The 16692-nt window shown below is 53.9% G+C and overlaps 2 protein-coding genes across 5 annotated transcripts in view; one reads left to right on the top strand and one right to left on the bottom strand.

The window, feature by feature from the left end:
• Nucleotides 1-2670, top strand: part of CCDC33 (coiled-coil domain containing 33) — a 114107-nt gene extending 111437 nt beyond the window's left edge. The window contains exons 17-19 of one of the 4 annotated variants that reach the window (XM_008569652.1): nt 1016-1102; nt 1586-1699; nt 2452-2670. In XM_008569652.1, the coding sequence (XP_008567874.1) occupies nt 1016-1102; nt 1586-1699; nt 2452-2580 (330 nt within the window). In that variant the 3' untranslated portion in view covers nt 2581-2670. Of the gene's footprint in view, nt 1-94; nt 197-1015; nt 1103-1585; nt 2043-2451 lie in introns of those variants that run through there. The other 3 variants (XM_008569651.1, XM_008569653.1, XM_008569654.1) reach the window with 3 other exon arrangements.
• Nucleotides 2671-4176: 1506 nt separating this feature from the next.
• Nucleotides 4177-16686, bottom strand: LOC103588064 (cholesterol side-chain cleavage enzyme, mitochondrial). The gene is made up of 8 exons (XM_008569650.1): nt 16587-16686; nt 14155-14354; nt 10565-10768; nt 9675-9835; nt 6076-6242; nt 5716-5794; nt 5017-5214; nt 4177-4563 (listed from the first exon to the last, which is right to left on the bottom strand). Exons 2-8 carry the CDS (start codon nt 14303-14305, stop codon nt 4432-4434), a joined length of 1092 nt encoding a protein of 363 aa, XP_008567872.1. The 5' UTR covers nt 14306-14354; nt 16587-16686; the 3' UTR covers nt 4177-4431.
• Between the last annotated feature and the right edge of the window lie 6 nt (nt 16687-16692).

Genomic DNA, 16692 nt, shown 5'->3' with positions numbered 1-16692 from the left:
GCTGGCCTCCACCTACACAAGCCTCTCAGAACTTCCTTCTGAAGCATTTCCTGGGATTGGTGCAGCCTTAGAGAGCCCTTTTCCCCCATCCCAGGTGGACCCTGGGGAGTTGGGAGCAGGAGGAGACTTGGCAGTGAGGCTTCAAGAGACAGATGGCCCAGGCCGCTCTAAGTGCACAGAGGCCCTGGCCGCACAGGTTGGTGTCCCAGGGCCCTGGAACGCCCAAGCCCCACTCCACTCCCGAGGCTGCAAGAAGTTCCCCATGCTTTGCACACGCCCAAGGACAGGAGTTTGGAATTATAGAAGAGGGGCTGGGCAGGGGCCCAGGAGAGCTTCTCTCTTCATCCCAGGACTCGCTGGAGGAGAGTTCTGTTTGAAAGCACACACAATGCATGGACATCCACTTAAAGTGTGAGGGACAGGAACCCTTACTTCAGATTCTTCACTTTACAAAAAGACTCCCAGTTTGAGAGTATCTTCTCTGCATTAAAAGAAGCTCTCTGATGCATTTTACATTAAAAAATTGACATGCAAAAACTTGATATACCGGGCCGGCCCGGTGGCGCACTGGATAAGTGCGCCGCTTGGGAGGTGCGGCGGCGCTCCCGCCCGAGGGTTCGGATCCCACATACAGACCGGTTCCCGCTCACTGGCTGAGCGAGGCACGGGAGCAACACCGAGGGTTGCAATCCCGTTGCCGGTCCCCGGTCCGGTACAGGGGCAGCACTGAGGGTTGCGATCCATTGCCGGACACGGAAAAAGACAAAAGACAAAAAAAAAAAAACTTGATATACCCAAAATCTGTGGGAGAAACAGCTGTGAAAAAAAAGCACAATCCAAGGCACTACTCTGAACTTCAGGAAGAGGTTCAGCCCGGGTCCAAGGCTCTGCATCAGGGAGCCGAGTTTGGAACTCATCCCTGGCTGGCTTCTCCCTCAGCACCTCACGGCTTCCTGAGCTCACATGGCCACAGCCCCCAGCTGGGGCCATACATGAGTTTCTGCTTTGCTCATAGGATCTCCTCTCCAGTACTTCAGACAAGTTTAACCTCCTGGCCAAGCTGGAACGAGCTCAGAGCCGGATCCTGTCCCTGGAAAGCCAGGTGGGAGAGGTGCAGGGGTCAATCAGGCTGGGCCAGGCCCACTGTTCAGTGTGTGAACAGGGTCAAGGATCAGTTTTTGAGCAGGATCAGGGCTTAGTGTGTGACCAGGATCAGGGCTTAGTATGCAACCAGGGTAGGGACTCAGTGTGTGACCAGGGTCAGGGCTGAGTGTGTGACCAGGGTCAGGACTCAGTGTGTGATCGGAGTCAAGGGTCAGTGTGGATTCAAGGTCAGGGCTCAGTGTGTCGTTGGAACGCAGAGAAGGCACATCTGTGTCTTAGTCAGACTGTCTGACTCTTTGGCCCCCTCACATCCACCCCTGCTACTCCTGAGGTCTGGGACCTTCTTGGGAAGGTGCCAAGCCCACATTGCCCAGAACTTTGCTTTCTGCCCAGGGAGCAGACTCAGGCTCTGGTTGTCCAGGCTCTCAGGGTTGGGCCCTGCTGCCCACTGATCCTCATCTGTCCTTCTCTGTGTCTGTAGTTAGAGGACTCAGCTCGACGCTGGGCACGAGAGAAGCAGGACTTGGCCACACGGATCCAGGAGCAAGAAAATGGCCTTGGGCGCCCCTCAAACTCCATCATCACAGACCAGCCTGTGAGTGACCCTTGTGGAGGGGCTCCTGTGGGTTCAGGTGATAGGGCTGGAAGTCAGCCCACCCCCCAAATCACTGGGCCCTGAGAAAAACCATTGGGGGGCCAGCTCCTTGGCTGGGAGTCAGAAGTCCTGGCCTCCAGTTCCTGCTGTTTCCAAATGAAGCCCTTGCTTGGTCTCAATTTCCCCACCTGTCTGAGAGGAATATAAAACCCCTGCCAAGACAACCCCTTCCCCCATGGTTGTGGTGAAACTCAAGGAGCAGGTGGCTGTGGATGAGGGGTGGTCCACAGAGGCAGTTCTGCGATGTCTGGCACTGACTGTACTCTAAGACTGGCTTTGCTCATGGCCCAGGTGGCTTGTGGCCCCCACCCAACTCCACAGAACCCGAGATTCTTGCATTAGCACACTCTCCTTGGGCAGATGTGACTTCCTAAGAAAAAACAAACCTGCTCCCAGCTGCCCCCATGCTCAGCTCCAGTACCACCTACTGTCTAAAGCAAAGACCTTGATTTCTCCTGCCAGTACTTTGCTCATGGCCAGAGGTTCAGCACCTCCTGGGAAAGGCCTGAAAAGGATGAGGGGACTGACAGGGAACAGAGGGCCACCTTTGCAAACCCACCTGAGCCCTGTGGCCCTGCTATGGTGAGACAGGTTTTGGATCCTCTGAGGCATGGCTTGTCACACAAGATGCCCTTGAATAGGTCACCCTCGGTGTGTGGGCGTACTCACCTCACCTTGCTTTGCAAATACAGAATGCATCGACCCACTTCAAGGACCTCAGGAGGCCCTCAGAGATGGACCCCCTGCTGCCCACCTCAGACACTGAGCTCAACAAGCCCATCAACCCCCAAAAGGAGACCTCTAACTCTCAGCAGACCTGAGCACCGGAGCAGACTCCTGAGCTCCTTCCCCATGGGCTGGGGAGACTCATCCCCACCCACTATAAATGACTTTATTAAATGTTGTGGTTCAATGAGCATTCACCTCTCTCCAGAGTGGGGCAGCTGGGGGCCCAGCTTCCTCTCTCCAGCCCCCACTCTGGGCCTGGGCCCTGTGCAGCAGCCTTACAGCCCCTGCCTGTCCCAGGAGTTAGCATCTTTGGAAAGCCAAAGGCCAGAGTGGAGCCAGGAGGGTGGAGAGAAGAGGCTTCCAAAGCAGGGCCCAGGGAGACAAGCCCCTTCCAGACCTCCAGAAGAAGTGAAGCCATCAGAGGCCAGCTCTGCTGGGAGATATGAGGGAGGCTAGGACTCCCCACTTGCTCCCAAACAACTGCCATATCTGAAATCCCCTCTTTCAAGTTTGCTTTGTCTGTTTCTTGGGAAGGGAAAGACTTGAAACCTTCCTGTAGCAATCAAGTACACATCGGTATAAAATATCCCATTAACCAGGATTGGGCTAAGCTGGCAATGTAGCCAGGGACAGGAAAGCAGATGGGACCAGGGGAAGGAGCCTCCCACTGAGAATCAGAAGGTCTGGGTTCTAGCTGCAAGCATGCTGTGTGATCTCAGTTGACTCAAGCAACTTCTCTGGACTTAGTTTCCCCAACTATCCCATGTAGAGCTTGACCCCTTTGGCAGTAAGGCCCTTTCCAGCTCTAGCATTTCAGAGTCAGGCTCAGAGAAAAGAAAAGAAACAGGAAGGAGAGAAAAAGGCAAAAGAGAAGAGGGCTGTGTGGTGGCAAAAAGCAGAAAGGTTACAAGAGCGAACCCAGAACCCACAGATCCTACGGGAAGAAGCTGAGCTGCCTGGGCCACTGTCCCGAGCTGGACTGGCTCCCTGTGTGCCTGCAGGACTTAGACCTGGCTAGCCAAGGGCGAGTCACCTGTCCAGGTTAGGAGTTGTGGAATACACAGGAAGTAGAAGCTGAAATCGAGACCACTGTCATGCAGTCCAAATAGTGTACGAAGACTCTGCGGCAGTCTCCCTGCCTGCTGCCCAGGGCTTGGACAAATGGGAACATCTTCCTGGAGCAGGAAGGCGAGGTCTGGGGCAAGCCCAGGGGAGGGTCGGCAGGGAGAGGAAGCATGTTGGCCCCTCGTCCCCAGGGTCGGTCACCTCACAGCAGCCAGCCCTTCAGCGACATGGTGCCTCACCCACATGCCTCAGCCCTAGCTGTGCCCAAGACCCTGGCTGGGCCTTGGCAGGAAGTCCTCATGACCCCACAGGGGATTCCCACCCAGGGTTCAGCCAAGCGGAGCCCTCTGTAAGCACCACGTTCAACCTGCCAGGCAGGCCCATCCCTCCCAGAGCACGTGTTCACTCAGCAGAACTCCACCAGCTCCTCGTCCTTCTGCCTGATGCTTCAGTAGCTCCCAGCACAGTGGCAATAGCCCTCCCCTGCTCTGCTGGGGGTCACAGCAGAGACGTCTCCAAGTGCAGCTGCCTCGGGTCCCCCGAGCATGCCCCAGATCCCACTGTTGACCCAGGGTTGGAGCATCTCCATGGGAACGATGAACACCTTAGGGGTCCAGCAGAAGTGAGAGCACCACATTGTTCAGCCGTTTATTGTCTTCATGTGGGGAGGAAGGAGGGAAAAGGAGTAGCCCAGGTGAGCGGAGGCACTTGACCACTGACGGCCAAATCCATCCGCTTGGCAGGCTGGGCAGAAAGGAGCAGGCAAGGGGACAGAGGACTGAAGACGCAGAGACCCCAGGGGCCCCGCCCCACCGGCCTTCCTCCCACCTGGCTGCTGGCCTGAATGGCAGGGGCGGGGGCAGTGCCATCCCCTACAATCACGCCTGGGGTGGGTGCCTGCTCAAGGGCCAGAAGGTGAAGACAATGGGCCTGTCAGGCATCAGGATGAGGTTGAACGTGGTGCCCACATCGCTGAGATGTTGGATTTCAATTCTGAAGTTCTCCAGCATCTGAGAGAAGCACGTGGCGGGCTTAGGGAATGGAGGGGAGGGTCTGTCTCCCCTGGGCTGGGCTCAGAGTGTGATTAGAGGAGCCCCGAGGAGTTTGCCACGAGCTCTTCATTTAACCCTGCACAGTGCCTGAAAATGCACCTTTACTGCTCTGTTCCCTTGATTCAGGCCTTGACACTAACTAGTCCACAAAGCCCCAGCCCCAACCCACCCCCATCCCATCACCACCATGGGGGACGGACGGCCATGGGACTCCGGGGGGGGGATGAGTGCATTTGCTCAAAGAGGAGGCAGCAGGGAATTGCGGGAGGGGGTGAGGGCAAGTAATTGAAGGCAGACGTGCCCCAGTCCTGTACTCCCACACTCTGGATAGAGATGGGGGGAGGAGAGTTGGTGCCTTCATTAGGGTCAAGGCCAGTCCAGGGTGCCCAGTTGTCCCCAAGTTTGACTCACGTGGATGAGGAAGAGGGTCATCTCGAGCTCGGCTATCCGCCGGCCCACACACTGCCGTACACCCCAGCCAAAGCCCAGGTTCCGGAAGTGGGTGGTGTTCTTGTCTTTTTCCAGCCATCGGGTCGGGTCAAAAGTCTCCGGCTTGGAGAAAAAGGTGGGTTCTCGGCCCAGGGCGTAGTTGGCCACCTGTACCAGTGTCTGGGGGCAAGGTGACCAGAGGCCTGAGTCAGCCCCTCCCTCCCTGCAGCCCTGAGCATGACACCCAGCTTCTCCAGTCCCCTGCTCTCCCACCCCACCCCTGCTCCCCAGTGTGGCTGCCCAACTATCCAGGAGAGGACATGCTGCCCATTGTGTGACCTTGGACAAGGCCCTGCCCACCAAATAAGGACAGCTGAAGACACAAGGCTGGGATGACCCAAGGGATTGTTCTGACCTTTCCTCACTTCCAGGGCCTTCAGTGAGGTCTACCTTCTAACCCTGGGCTCCAGCAACAATCCACAGGTCATTACCCACTGTGCCCGGCACCTCTGCCCTTTGTTCAAACTTGGACTGCTGCTGCTGAAGGCTCCAGCACCAGAAAAAAAGGCAAGACAGAAGCCCCCATTGCATGCCCCAGATCCCTCTGTCTGCCATTGCAGTCTGCCCCCAGCCTTCTCTGTCTGACTGGCAGGGTACCTGCAGACCCCTGGCTGTACCTACCTTGGCAGGAATCATGTAATTTTGAAGAACTATGTCATTTGCAAGATATCTCTGCAGAGTCACGGAGATGGGGTGCAGTCTGCGGGAGGAGAGCATCAGAAGCTGGCCCCAAAGCCTGGACACAGGCCATGCCCCTACTCCCACACCCAGCATGGCATCTCAGCCCCAGCTAGAGGTTCCCAGGGGAATCTAGAGGCAGTGCCCAGGTTCTATTTCCTCCTCCCCATTCCCAGCTGTCTCCTCCACACTTCTCATTTCCTGTTTCCAATCTTCTCCATCAGCCCATCTTTGTAACCCTCTCCCCAGGCACAGCCCTGGCCCTGCCCGGGGGTTGGGGGTGGGGGCAGGAGGTGGGCTTGCCTCAGCGTCTCCTTGATGCTGGCTTTGAGGAGCGGGACCAACTGCAGCATCATGGCTGTGTCTCCCTGGGCCTGGCGCCGGGCGGCAAGGACCTCTGCCCGCAGCATCTCCTGAACCCTCAGGCTGCGTGCCATCTCATATAAGTGCCACTGCAGGGTCATGGATGTCTGGCAGGGAGAGTGAGGATACAGATGACCAGGAGGTCCTGTCACTCTGGGGCACCTCGAGGTCCATGAGCCATGCTGAGTTTTTATTTCCAAGAACCTCTCCTCCCCCACCCTCATCCAAGTCTCCAAGACCACCACCTGCAAAAACAAAACAATTTGAAAGGCAAATGTCTGAGAAGCCTTACTCGCCACTCAAGCAGGAATGTTTGGGGCAGCACTTCTCCCTGTCCTTTGTCTCTCGTATCACCAGAATCTATCTGCCTGTCTCCCCAGCCAGTGGAGCATCAGCTACACAGTCAGTGCCTTCTTCCAAAGAACTCCATAGGCTTTCAGAGGCCAAATCCTACTTCTGTAATGGCTGTACTCCCGAATGACTGCCATTCCTTTTGAACTGCCTTGTTAAGCATCTTCTGCCCAATAGAAGTTCCCAAAACCTTAGCATCTGCCCACAGCAACATAGCTTAAAGTAAGAATCAAAGATACTGCAACCAGAACAACCAGATCTGTTTTCCATCAGCATTGCCATGAGCATGTGGTGTATACTGAGATTTAACCAGCTAATCTCAACATAGCCATAGGTTGTGACCATTAACCCATCGAGGGAGGTGGGAGTGACCCCCATCAAGCTCCATAGTCCCAGATTCCTCAATGGTGACAAAGTAAGCCCATTTCGGACCCTAGCCTGGAGCAACTCTCCCTCCTGGGGCTAGGACATGGTTTGTTGGCACATTATATCATCAAGGAATTTTTTCCCAAGAGGCCTGGACACCCTCTACCCTCCTCCTGGCCGTGGCAACAAGGAAAAAATGTCATCCAGTCCCTTCTCAGCTAAAATTGTTGCCTGGCTCCCTGAAGCCTCCAGATGAAGTGCAGAGGCTCTGGCCTGACCCATGAGGCCCTCAACTCCTGCCTGCTGCTCCTCCAGTCACCCCCATCTCTCTCCCACATGCACCTGATGCTCTGGCTACACGGAGCTACACACAATTGCTGAAGCCAGAGATCTTCCCACACTAGTTCCTCTTCCTGGAATTCCCTTCCCCTCCCAGGAGCAAGTGTGTATATTCTTGTTCAAGACTCCAACCAAATGTGTGCATTTGTCTGAGAACCTCCAAGGCCACCTCAGAGCAGGTACTGGAGAGACACTTGTCTAACGAGATGATTAATGAAGTTATGAGCTGTGTGACCTTGAATAAGTTATTTAACTTCTCTGTGCCCCAGTTTCCTCATCTAAAAAGGGGGTAATAGTAACACACCTCATCGTGTTGTTTGTGAGTAGTAAATGAACTAACACATGTAAAAAGTTCAGGACCTTGCCTGCCGTATTGTACCTGCTTAATTAATGTTACCTCATCATAATAGCTTCTTTGGTGCAGGTGAGCAATTTTGGGAGATCACTTCCATGTAGCTGACAATGAACTATGTTTAAAATATGCTCAAAGGGGCCGGCCTGGTGGCGCACTGGAGAGTGCACCGCTTGGGAGTGCGGCGGTGCTCCCGCCGAGGGTTCGGATCCCATGTGGAGACCGGTTCCCGCTCACTGGCTGAGCGCGGTGCGGGCGCAACACCGAGGGTTGCGATCCCGTTGCCAGTCAGTAAAAAAAGACAAAAAGGAAAAAAAAAATGCTCAAAGGCTCCATCTGCAGCCTGACACAGGGACTGAAACTTCTGCATTAGAGTATAATACAGATATAAGACCTAGGAAAGAAAGGCATTAACCCAAGGGGCTTTGACACATACTTTTCCCTAGTCCTGAAATGCTAGTCCTTCTCTCTTCTCCTGGCAATGGCCTTCAAGACACAAGTTGAATTTTAGCTCCTCTGCAAGAGCATCTTCCCTGTCCTGCATGGCCACTTGGTCACCCTTCTCCTCTCAGCTTTGTCAGTAGCAGGTGCATGCCTCTGTCATTGCAGCCCTATAACACGAGGTGGTAATCATCAGCCACATCACTGCCTCCCCATCAGGGGCCAAATTGTGTCCCTCAAAATTCACATGTTGAAGTCCTAACCCCCAGCCCCTCAGAATGTGACTATATTTAAAGATATGAGCATTAAAGATATTATTAAGGACAAATAAGGTCATGGGGTAGGCCCTAATCCAATTATGACTAATGTCCTTATAAGAAGAGGAGATTAGGACGTAGACACACACAGATGTGAAGACACAGGGAGAAGACAGCCACATAGGGTTGGTCCTCCATATCCGTGGGTGCCGCATCTGTGGATTCAATCAGCCTCAGATGGAAAATGTAGGTAGACCTACGATGGTTGCGTCAGTACTGAACATGCACAGACTTTTTTTCTTCTTGCAATTATTCCCTAAACAACATAGTTTAATAACTATTTACATAGCATTTACAGTGTATTAAGTATGAGTATTATAAGTAATCTAGAGATGATTTCAAGTACATAGGAGGATGTGTGTAGGTGATATGCAAAGATTACACCATTTAATATAAGGAACTTGAGCATCTGTGGTTTTGGGTATCTGTGGGAAGGTCCTGAAACCAATCCCCCACAGTTACCAAGGGACCACTGTATAAGGCAGGAGAGAGATCTTAGAATGAACCAACCCTCCCGACACCTTGATCTTGGACTTTCAGCCTCCAGAACAATGAGAAAATAAACTTTTGTTGTTTAAGCCACCAAGTCCTCAGTACTTTGTTAAGGCAGCTCTAGCAAACTAACTTGCTCTTCCCCTCTGAGCCATTTGAGAACATTTGAGATCTACCATATTCTCCTTTCTAGTCCCAGTGCCTGGGTCATAACTAATAATAAACACTAAATAATTAAGCCTCACTATCACATTAGCATGGGAAAATTTAAGAAACTTGAAAAAGGGATGGCACCCAGGACAGATTTTAACATTCAAGAAGAGAAGTTTCTGGGATCTGTGCTGCCTGTGGCAAGACCTTGAGGGAGATACCACAGGAGGCACTTCTAGGTGTTGGGGTCACCATGGGGTACTGAGGTCCGGAAGGGGAAGAGGAGAGTCACAAAACGACCCTGCAGGGCACAGCCTGGGGCAAGCTCCACTGGCCTCCCAATTCTTCTGAGGTCCTGCCTGCTTCCTCGGATCTGAGTGAGCCATGTCCTCCACTCGGAGCTAGGGACCCATGACTGGGGGGACACAGTCCTCCATCAGCCAGGCTTCCACAAAGCAAGCCTCCAGAGGAATCTCTCTCCTACAAATCTCCATAGAACCTGGACCTCATCACCTATGGCCGGTCACTCCCTTCTCACAGGCAGAGAAAAGACAGTTGATCACCCTCCAATCATGCCCCATGGGTGACCTGGCTCTCACCCCTCCCTTCTAGGAGATTAGTGTTTAGGAAATGGAGCGAGGAGAGGGAGATGTATCCCACATGGATAGGACCCCTTGGAAGAGCAGGGTTTTACACAACGAGGCAGCCTGGTGGCGAAGGGGCCACCTTACCGTGTCCACACCTCCTGCCAACATCTCAGTAATGTTGGCCTTGATGTCCTCGAAGGGCAGCTTGTTACTTCCCAGGAGGCTGTAAAGGATGCCAGGGTAGTTGTTGCTGAAGTGTCTTTTCTGTCTCAAGTCCCAGTAGAAGTTCTGGGTGTATTTGTCAGCTGCGGGCAGAAGAAAGAAGAAAGAAAGAGGCTTCTAGGCAGTGGGAAGGAAGGAGACAATCTTTGGTGAGAGGTGGTACCAGGGGCTTGACAATTCTGGAGCCTTGTGCTTTTCAGGCTGCTGTTTCAGTAAGCACTTACTCTAAGCTTTCATATCTGTTTTTCTTTTTAATTTAATTCTTGACCATAACTCTGTGGGGTATGTGATATCACCCCCATTTTACAGATAAGAAAACAGAGACTCAGAGAGCAGTCCCTTGCTAAGGTCACGTGGGTATAAGGGGCAGAGGTGGGATCTGACTCTGTCATCCCCAGTCAGCCTTCTCCAATCTCTCCCACCCAAGCCCTAATCTCCTGTCACCCAGTACAGCTGTGGCTCAGACACTCACCCTTAACCCTCTAGGGATCATGAGTTCCTTTGAAAAACATCATGGACATTTTTGCTCCTCTTTCTCCAGAAAAATCTAATCCTCCCCAACAGCCCGCCTTCTGTCCACCATTCCCAGGGGTTCCAGGTCCTTCCTGACACTCATCCCTGCCCACCAGAGGTGGATATCCTACCTGGCAAACCAGAGCCCATTGACATAGCTTGGCACAAGACGCAGGCGGAGGCCTGGGGCTTCCAGCTGGCTCCCTCTCGCCCAGCCTGGGCTCCCCTCCCCCTGAGGAAGACAGGGCTCCCCCAGCCCCATGCCTGGCTGCCCGGGGTACAGCCAGAGGAGCCCTCACCTTTACTGAAAATTATGTCCCATGCGGCTGCATGGTCCCTCCAGGTCTTGGTCCTGAACAGACGAAACAGGTCTGGGGGGAGGCTGAGCATTGGGACGCTGGTGTGGAACATCTGGTATACAGCATCAATGAACTTCTGGGCCTCTGGATCCACTATCTCCTCCAGCATCCCCAGACGCTCCCCAAATATGACATTGGTGATGGCTGCAGGCGGAGGCGAAGGCTGAGGAGCCCCTTTCTGCCCGGCCATCTGAGCCTCTGCTCCCAGGAGCTCCTCCTCCCGCCCGCCCCCACCCACAACATGCAGGGTCCTTTGCATCTGCCTCAGCTTCCTTCAGGAAAGAAACTGAGGCCTGAGTCCCAAAGGACTAAGAATGCAGGGCTGAAGAAAGCTGCCCTTCTGGCAAGCATGCAGGTCCTTCAGAGGGCTTATGGAAGCCCCTGGAAAGGAATCCCTTGATGGGAAGCTGGGTCTCCAGCAGAGCCAGGAGAGGGCCCAGGCTGGGATGAAACTGCTCCACACATTCTTCCACCAGGAGAGATTTCCCATTTGTCACTGACTGAGTTGGCTAAATACTTCCTGAAACAGGTCAGATGGCAGACAGGAGAGGGCCCAGGCTGGGATGAAACTGCTCCACACATTCTTCCACCAGGAGAGATTTCCCATCTGTCACTGACTGAGTTGGCTAAATACTTCCTGAAACAGGTCAGTCAGATGGCAGACAGGGGACATAAATCCCTGGGTAATCGGCCATCCAAGACCCAGTCTGGCTGGACCTAAGAAGTCACAACAAACTTGAGTTTTTCCCACCTGTCAGGTGAGAAAGATGAATGCTGATTTCATACCAAGCTCCAGGCACCCAGATCTCCTGCAGTGACCACACAGTCTCCATCAAGCCACAGGGCCTTTGCACATGCTGTTCCCGCTGCCTATACTGCCTGACTCCTCACACCACCCAGCTAACTCCTACATACCCTTCAATGCCTAACTCAGACTAACTACCCAGCTCTCCTCCTACCAGACATTGAAGGTCTATGTCACAGGAGAAGAAGACTTTCAGAATGAAGGGCCAAGCCAAGATCTGGCTTTTGGAGGATGGTGACATTGAGGACCTATGCTTTGGGGACCCTTGCCCCCACCGCATGAGTGCCAAAGTGAGGGAGAACGTGCGGCCCCCTCTGGGTAGCTGGTGGTGGAGCGTGCATTCAGTAGCTTACCCCCAAAGCCAGTCTCACCACTTCTGCAGGGTCTGTGCCATGTCACAAGGTGAGAAGGTGAATACTGAGTTCTCCCACCCCCCAGGCCCACTGCCAGCCAGCTGCAAGCCCCTTACACTCAAATGCAAAGCGGAACAGGTCTTCACTGATGTCCCCTGAGAACTTTCCAGAGCCCTGCTGCTCAATGCGCCTGTGTATGACGCTGACGAAGTCCTGAGACACTGCGTCCAGCAGGGGTATGAAGTTCTTGATGGTCTCTGGAGCCATCACCTCCTGGTTCAGGACCACCCGGTCTTTCTTCCAGGCTCCCGACTTCCTGAGAAAACATGGGCGCTCATGGTCCACGGTCACAGACCCCAGGCCTGGCAAACAGTGGGGGCTGAGTCGGCTGTCCCTCAGAGCAGCCAGCACTCCCGTCAGGGACCCTCCCTCACCTCTCCCAGCACTCTCTGCCTTTCACCCCTCCCTGCTCTGCTTGGCCTGGCAAGGAGAAAGGAAGAAAAAGGGTGAAGGAGAGCAAAATTCTCTCTGCCACCGCCGCTGCCATGAGCCAGGAACACGTCCCTGTAACCCTGCGAGCACCTTCCAAGCGCTCCAGGAAGCCTCGCCCTGGGCCGCGAGCGTGGCCTCCCCTTCCTCCTGGCCAGCACCCGCCTTTGCCATCCAAAGGTCCCTCTGCATCACCTTTCCTGATTCTCACACAGACAAAATAGCCCCACCTCTCCTCCTCAGCACCCCAGGGTGCCCCACTATTCACTTCGGTGGGGGGATCTCAGGTGCCCAGAAATGGTTTAGAAGACTTTCAGAATGAAGGGCCAAGCCAAGATCTGGCTTTTGGAGGATGGTGACATTGAGGGAGAACGTGCGGCCCCCTCTGGGTAGCTGGTGGTGGAGCGTGTGTTCAGTAGCTTACCCCCAAAGCCAGTCTCACCACTTCTGCAGGGTCTGTGCCATGTCACAAGGTGAGAAGGTGAATACTGGGTTCTCCCACCCCCCAGGCCCACTGCCAGCCAGCTGCAAGCCCCTTACACTCAAATGCAAAGCGGAACAGGTCCTCACTGATGTCCCCTGAGAACTTTCCAGAGCCCTGCTGCTCAATGCGCCTGTGTATGACGCTGACGAAGTCCTGAGACACTGCGTCCAGCAGAGGTATGAAGTTCTTGACGGTCTCTGGAGCCATCACCTCCTGGTTCAGGACCACCCGGTCTTTCTTCCAGGCTCCCGACTTCCTGAGAAAACATGGGCGCTCATGGTCCATGGTCACAGACCCCAGGCCTGGCAAACAGTGGGGGCTGAGTAGGCTGTCCCTCAGAGCAGCCAGTACTCCCGTCAGGGACCCTCCCTCACCTCTCCCAGCACTCTCTGCCTTTCACCCCTCCCTGCTCTGCCTGGCCTGGCAAGGAGAAAGGAAGAAAAAGGGTGAAGGAGAGCAAAATTCTCTCTGCCACCGCCGCTGCCATGAGCCAGGAACACGTCCCTGTAACCCTGCGAGACAAAATAGCCCCACCTCTCCTCCTCAGCACCCCAGGGTGCCCCACTATTCACTTCGGTGGGGGGATCTCAGGTGCCCAGAAATGGTTTAATCACAAACCTCAGCTCATGACACACTCTTCAGAATTGATCCTTGCAAAGCCCTCTTTTTNGAGAGGGCCCAGGCTGGGATGAAACTGCTCCACACATTCTTCCACCAGGAGAGATTTCCCATCTGTCACTGACTGAGTTGGCTAAATACTTCCTGAAACAGGTCAGTCAGATGGCAGACAGGGGACATAAATCCCTGGGTAATCGGCCATCCAAGACCCAGTCTGGCTGGACCTAAGAAGTCACAACAAACTTGAGTTTTTCCCACCTGTCAGGTGAGAAAGATGAATGCTGATTTCATACCAAGCTCCAGGCACCCAGATCTCCTGCAGTGACCACACAGTCTCCATCAAGCCACAGGGCCTTTGCACATGCTGTTCCCGCTGCCTATACTGCCTGACTCCTCACACCACCCAGCTAACTCCTACATACCCTTCAATGCCTAACTCAGACTAACTACCCAGCTCTCCTCCTACCAGACATTGAAGGTCTATGTCACAGGAGAAGAAGACTTTCAGAATGAAGGGCCAAGCCAAGATCTGGCTTTTGGAGGATGGTGACATTGAGGACCTATGCTTTGGGGACCCTTGCCCCCACCGCATGAGTGCCAAAGTGAGGGAGAACGTGCGGCCCCCTCTGGGTAGCTGGTGGTGGAGCGTGCATTCAGTAGCTTACCCCCAAAGCCAGTCTCACCACTTCTGCAGGGTCTGTGCCATGTCACAAGGTGAGAAGGTGAATACTGAGTTCTCCCACCCCCCAGGCCCACTGCCAGCCAGCTGCAAGCCCCTTACACTCAAATGCAAAGCGGAACAGGTCTTCACTGATGTCCCCTGAGAACTTTCCAGAGCCCTGCTGCTCAATGCGCCTGTGTATGACGCTGACGAAGTCCTGAGACACTGCGTCCAGCAGGGGTATGAAGTTCTTGATGGTCTCTGGAGCCATCACCTCCTGGTTCAGGACCACCCGGTCTTTCTTCCAGGCTCCCGACTTCCTGAGAAAACATGGGCGCTCATGGTCCACGGTCACAGACCCCAGGCCTGGCAAACAGTGGGGGCTGAGTCGGCTGTCCCTCAGAGCAGCCAGCACTCCCGTCAGGGACCCTCCCTCACCTCTCCCAGCACTCTCTGCCTTTCACCCCTCCCTGCTCTGCTTGGCCTGGCAAGGAGAAAGGAAGAAAAAGGGTGAAGGAGAGCAAAATTCTCTCTGCCACCGCCGCTGCCATGAGCCAGGAACACGTCCCTGTAACCCTGCGAGCACCTTCCAAGCGCTCCAGGAAGCCTCGCCCTGGGCCGCGAGCGTGGCCTCCCCTTCCTCCTGGCCAGCACCCGCCTTTGCCATCCAAAGGTCCCTCTGCATCACCTTTCCTGATTCTCACACAGACAAAATAGCCCCACCTCTCCTCCTCAGCACCCCAGGGTGCCCCACTATTCACTTCGGTGGGGGGATCTCAGGTGCCCAGAAATGGTTTAAATCACAAACCTCAGCTCATGACACACTCTTCAGAATTGATCCTTGCAAAGCCCTCTTTTTAGTTTGGGGTTTTTGTTGTTTGTTTGTAAGAGTGTCATTACACACTCATCACCTGCCATGAAAACTAGCCACTGGACCGTAGCGTGCCTCTGCCCACTGACCCTCCCGCGTCCTCTTCCCCATCTACAGGGACGCCCCACCTGACTGCCTTGCTCTCTTCTGTGTATAGTTTTATCTCATCTGCATTGATTTCTAAAAGGTACTTTTAAAAAATATATACTTGTTTTCAACTTCTTAGAAAAGGTGTCATGCTTTGGGGGATTTGCTTTTTTCACTCAATTCCATATTTCTAGGTATCATCTGTGTTGTCGTGGGACACCGAGTCCACTCGTTTTGACCAGCGTGGACCGCCATTCCCTCATTCCCACTCCTGCTGGGCATTTCAGTGGTTTCTTGGTTTTTGCTGTTACGACAGCACTATTGCAAACATTCTAGTACGTGTCCCCTGAGAGGGGATATTCTCTGGAGTATGTCCCTGCAATCAGAACTGCTGTGTCGGGGCNCCCCTAACCCCTCTGAGTCCCTGTTTCCTCTTCGATAAAAGGGAGATAAATATAGTACCTGTCTCACAGTGTTGCTGAAGGACAAAATGACATGAAGTGTATAGATGTGACTTTTGTTAAGCAACTTATAAGCGACAGCTTTATGATCACCATGGCTGCTGTCCCACAGCTCATTCCCAGAACCAGTCCCACCCCGACCCCAGAGCCTTCCATGGACCATCAAAGTCCTCCGTCCGTGCTCGCTCCTCCTATGTCCGCACCCTCAGTACCCTCAGCCTCTCACCAGCCCACAGAGCTCAGACCAGGGCACACACCCATGTCACCACTGCAGTGATTCACCGTAGCTTACTTGGCAGGCCATATACCAGGCCAGCCAATTCCTTCTAGGCTCTAGGATTGAAATTCTGGGAGTGGCTACCCTGGCCCCAAGAATCAGTGCCCAAGAAAGCACTTCTTATCAGGCCNACACCGAGGGTTGCGATCCCGTTGCCGGTCCCGGTCCGGTACGGGCGCGACACTGAGGGTTGCGATCCGTTGCCGGTCACGGAAAAAAGACAAAAAGGGGAAAAAAAAAAAAAAAAGAACTGCTGTGTCACAGGTATATGAATATTCAACTTCAGGGGATAATGTCCAACCATTTTCCAAAGTAGTGGCCCCAATTTACATTCCCATCAGCAACAGATGAGAGTCCCAGTTGCTCCCTAGCCTCACCAACACTTGATATGGTCACATTTTAAATTTTTGATGAGCAATTTGGTAGAAGACAGTATCCACTACACTTACACATGCTGATTTGTCCCCATTTCCCACTGCCCCTTTAGACTGTGTGGGACTCACGGTGGCAGGCCCCTGCCCTGCTTGTCACTTTGTCCCCAGCACCTGGCACACTGTGTGTGCTCAGTAAGGTGGGACTTAATGAGTGAACTGATAAATGAGAACTCTGCAAGGTCTCTAATTACTCGTTAAGATCTCCAGCCTGACCATGTCCCTGAAGATCGGCAGACAGTTCATCATCACCGTCATCACCATCATTTGTTCTATGGAGGCAGGAAGATGACAGGGATTTATTTGCCTGGAGGCACTGCTGGGAAGGGTGGGGCGAGCCTGGCCCCACGCCCTCCCCCTAGCCACTGCCCTCCACAGCTCCACATAATCTCCTGCCAGTGCACAGGGGATGGCCCAGGACTCACTTGAACAGGACTCCGATGGGTCTCTTGTAATGCTGGTGATAGGCAACCCAAGGGGGGACGAGATATCGTTCCGGGCTGGGACCCTCAGACTTAAAGAGAAGGGCCA

The sequence above is a fragment of the Galeopterus variegatus genome, unplaced genomic scaffold, assembly GCF_000696425.1.
Source record: "Galeopterus variegatus unplaced genomic scaffold, G_variegatus-3.0.2 Scaffold522, whole genome shotgun sequence".
NCBI classification, from domain to species: Eukaryota; Metazoa; Chordata; class Mammalia; order Dermoptera; family Cynocephalidae; genus Galeopterus; species Galeopterus variegatus.
Note: the sequence above shows the minus strand (reverse complement) of the source record. Positions and strands in the feature narration are given on the sequence as shown.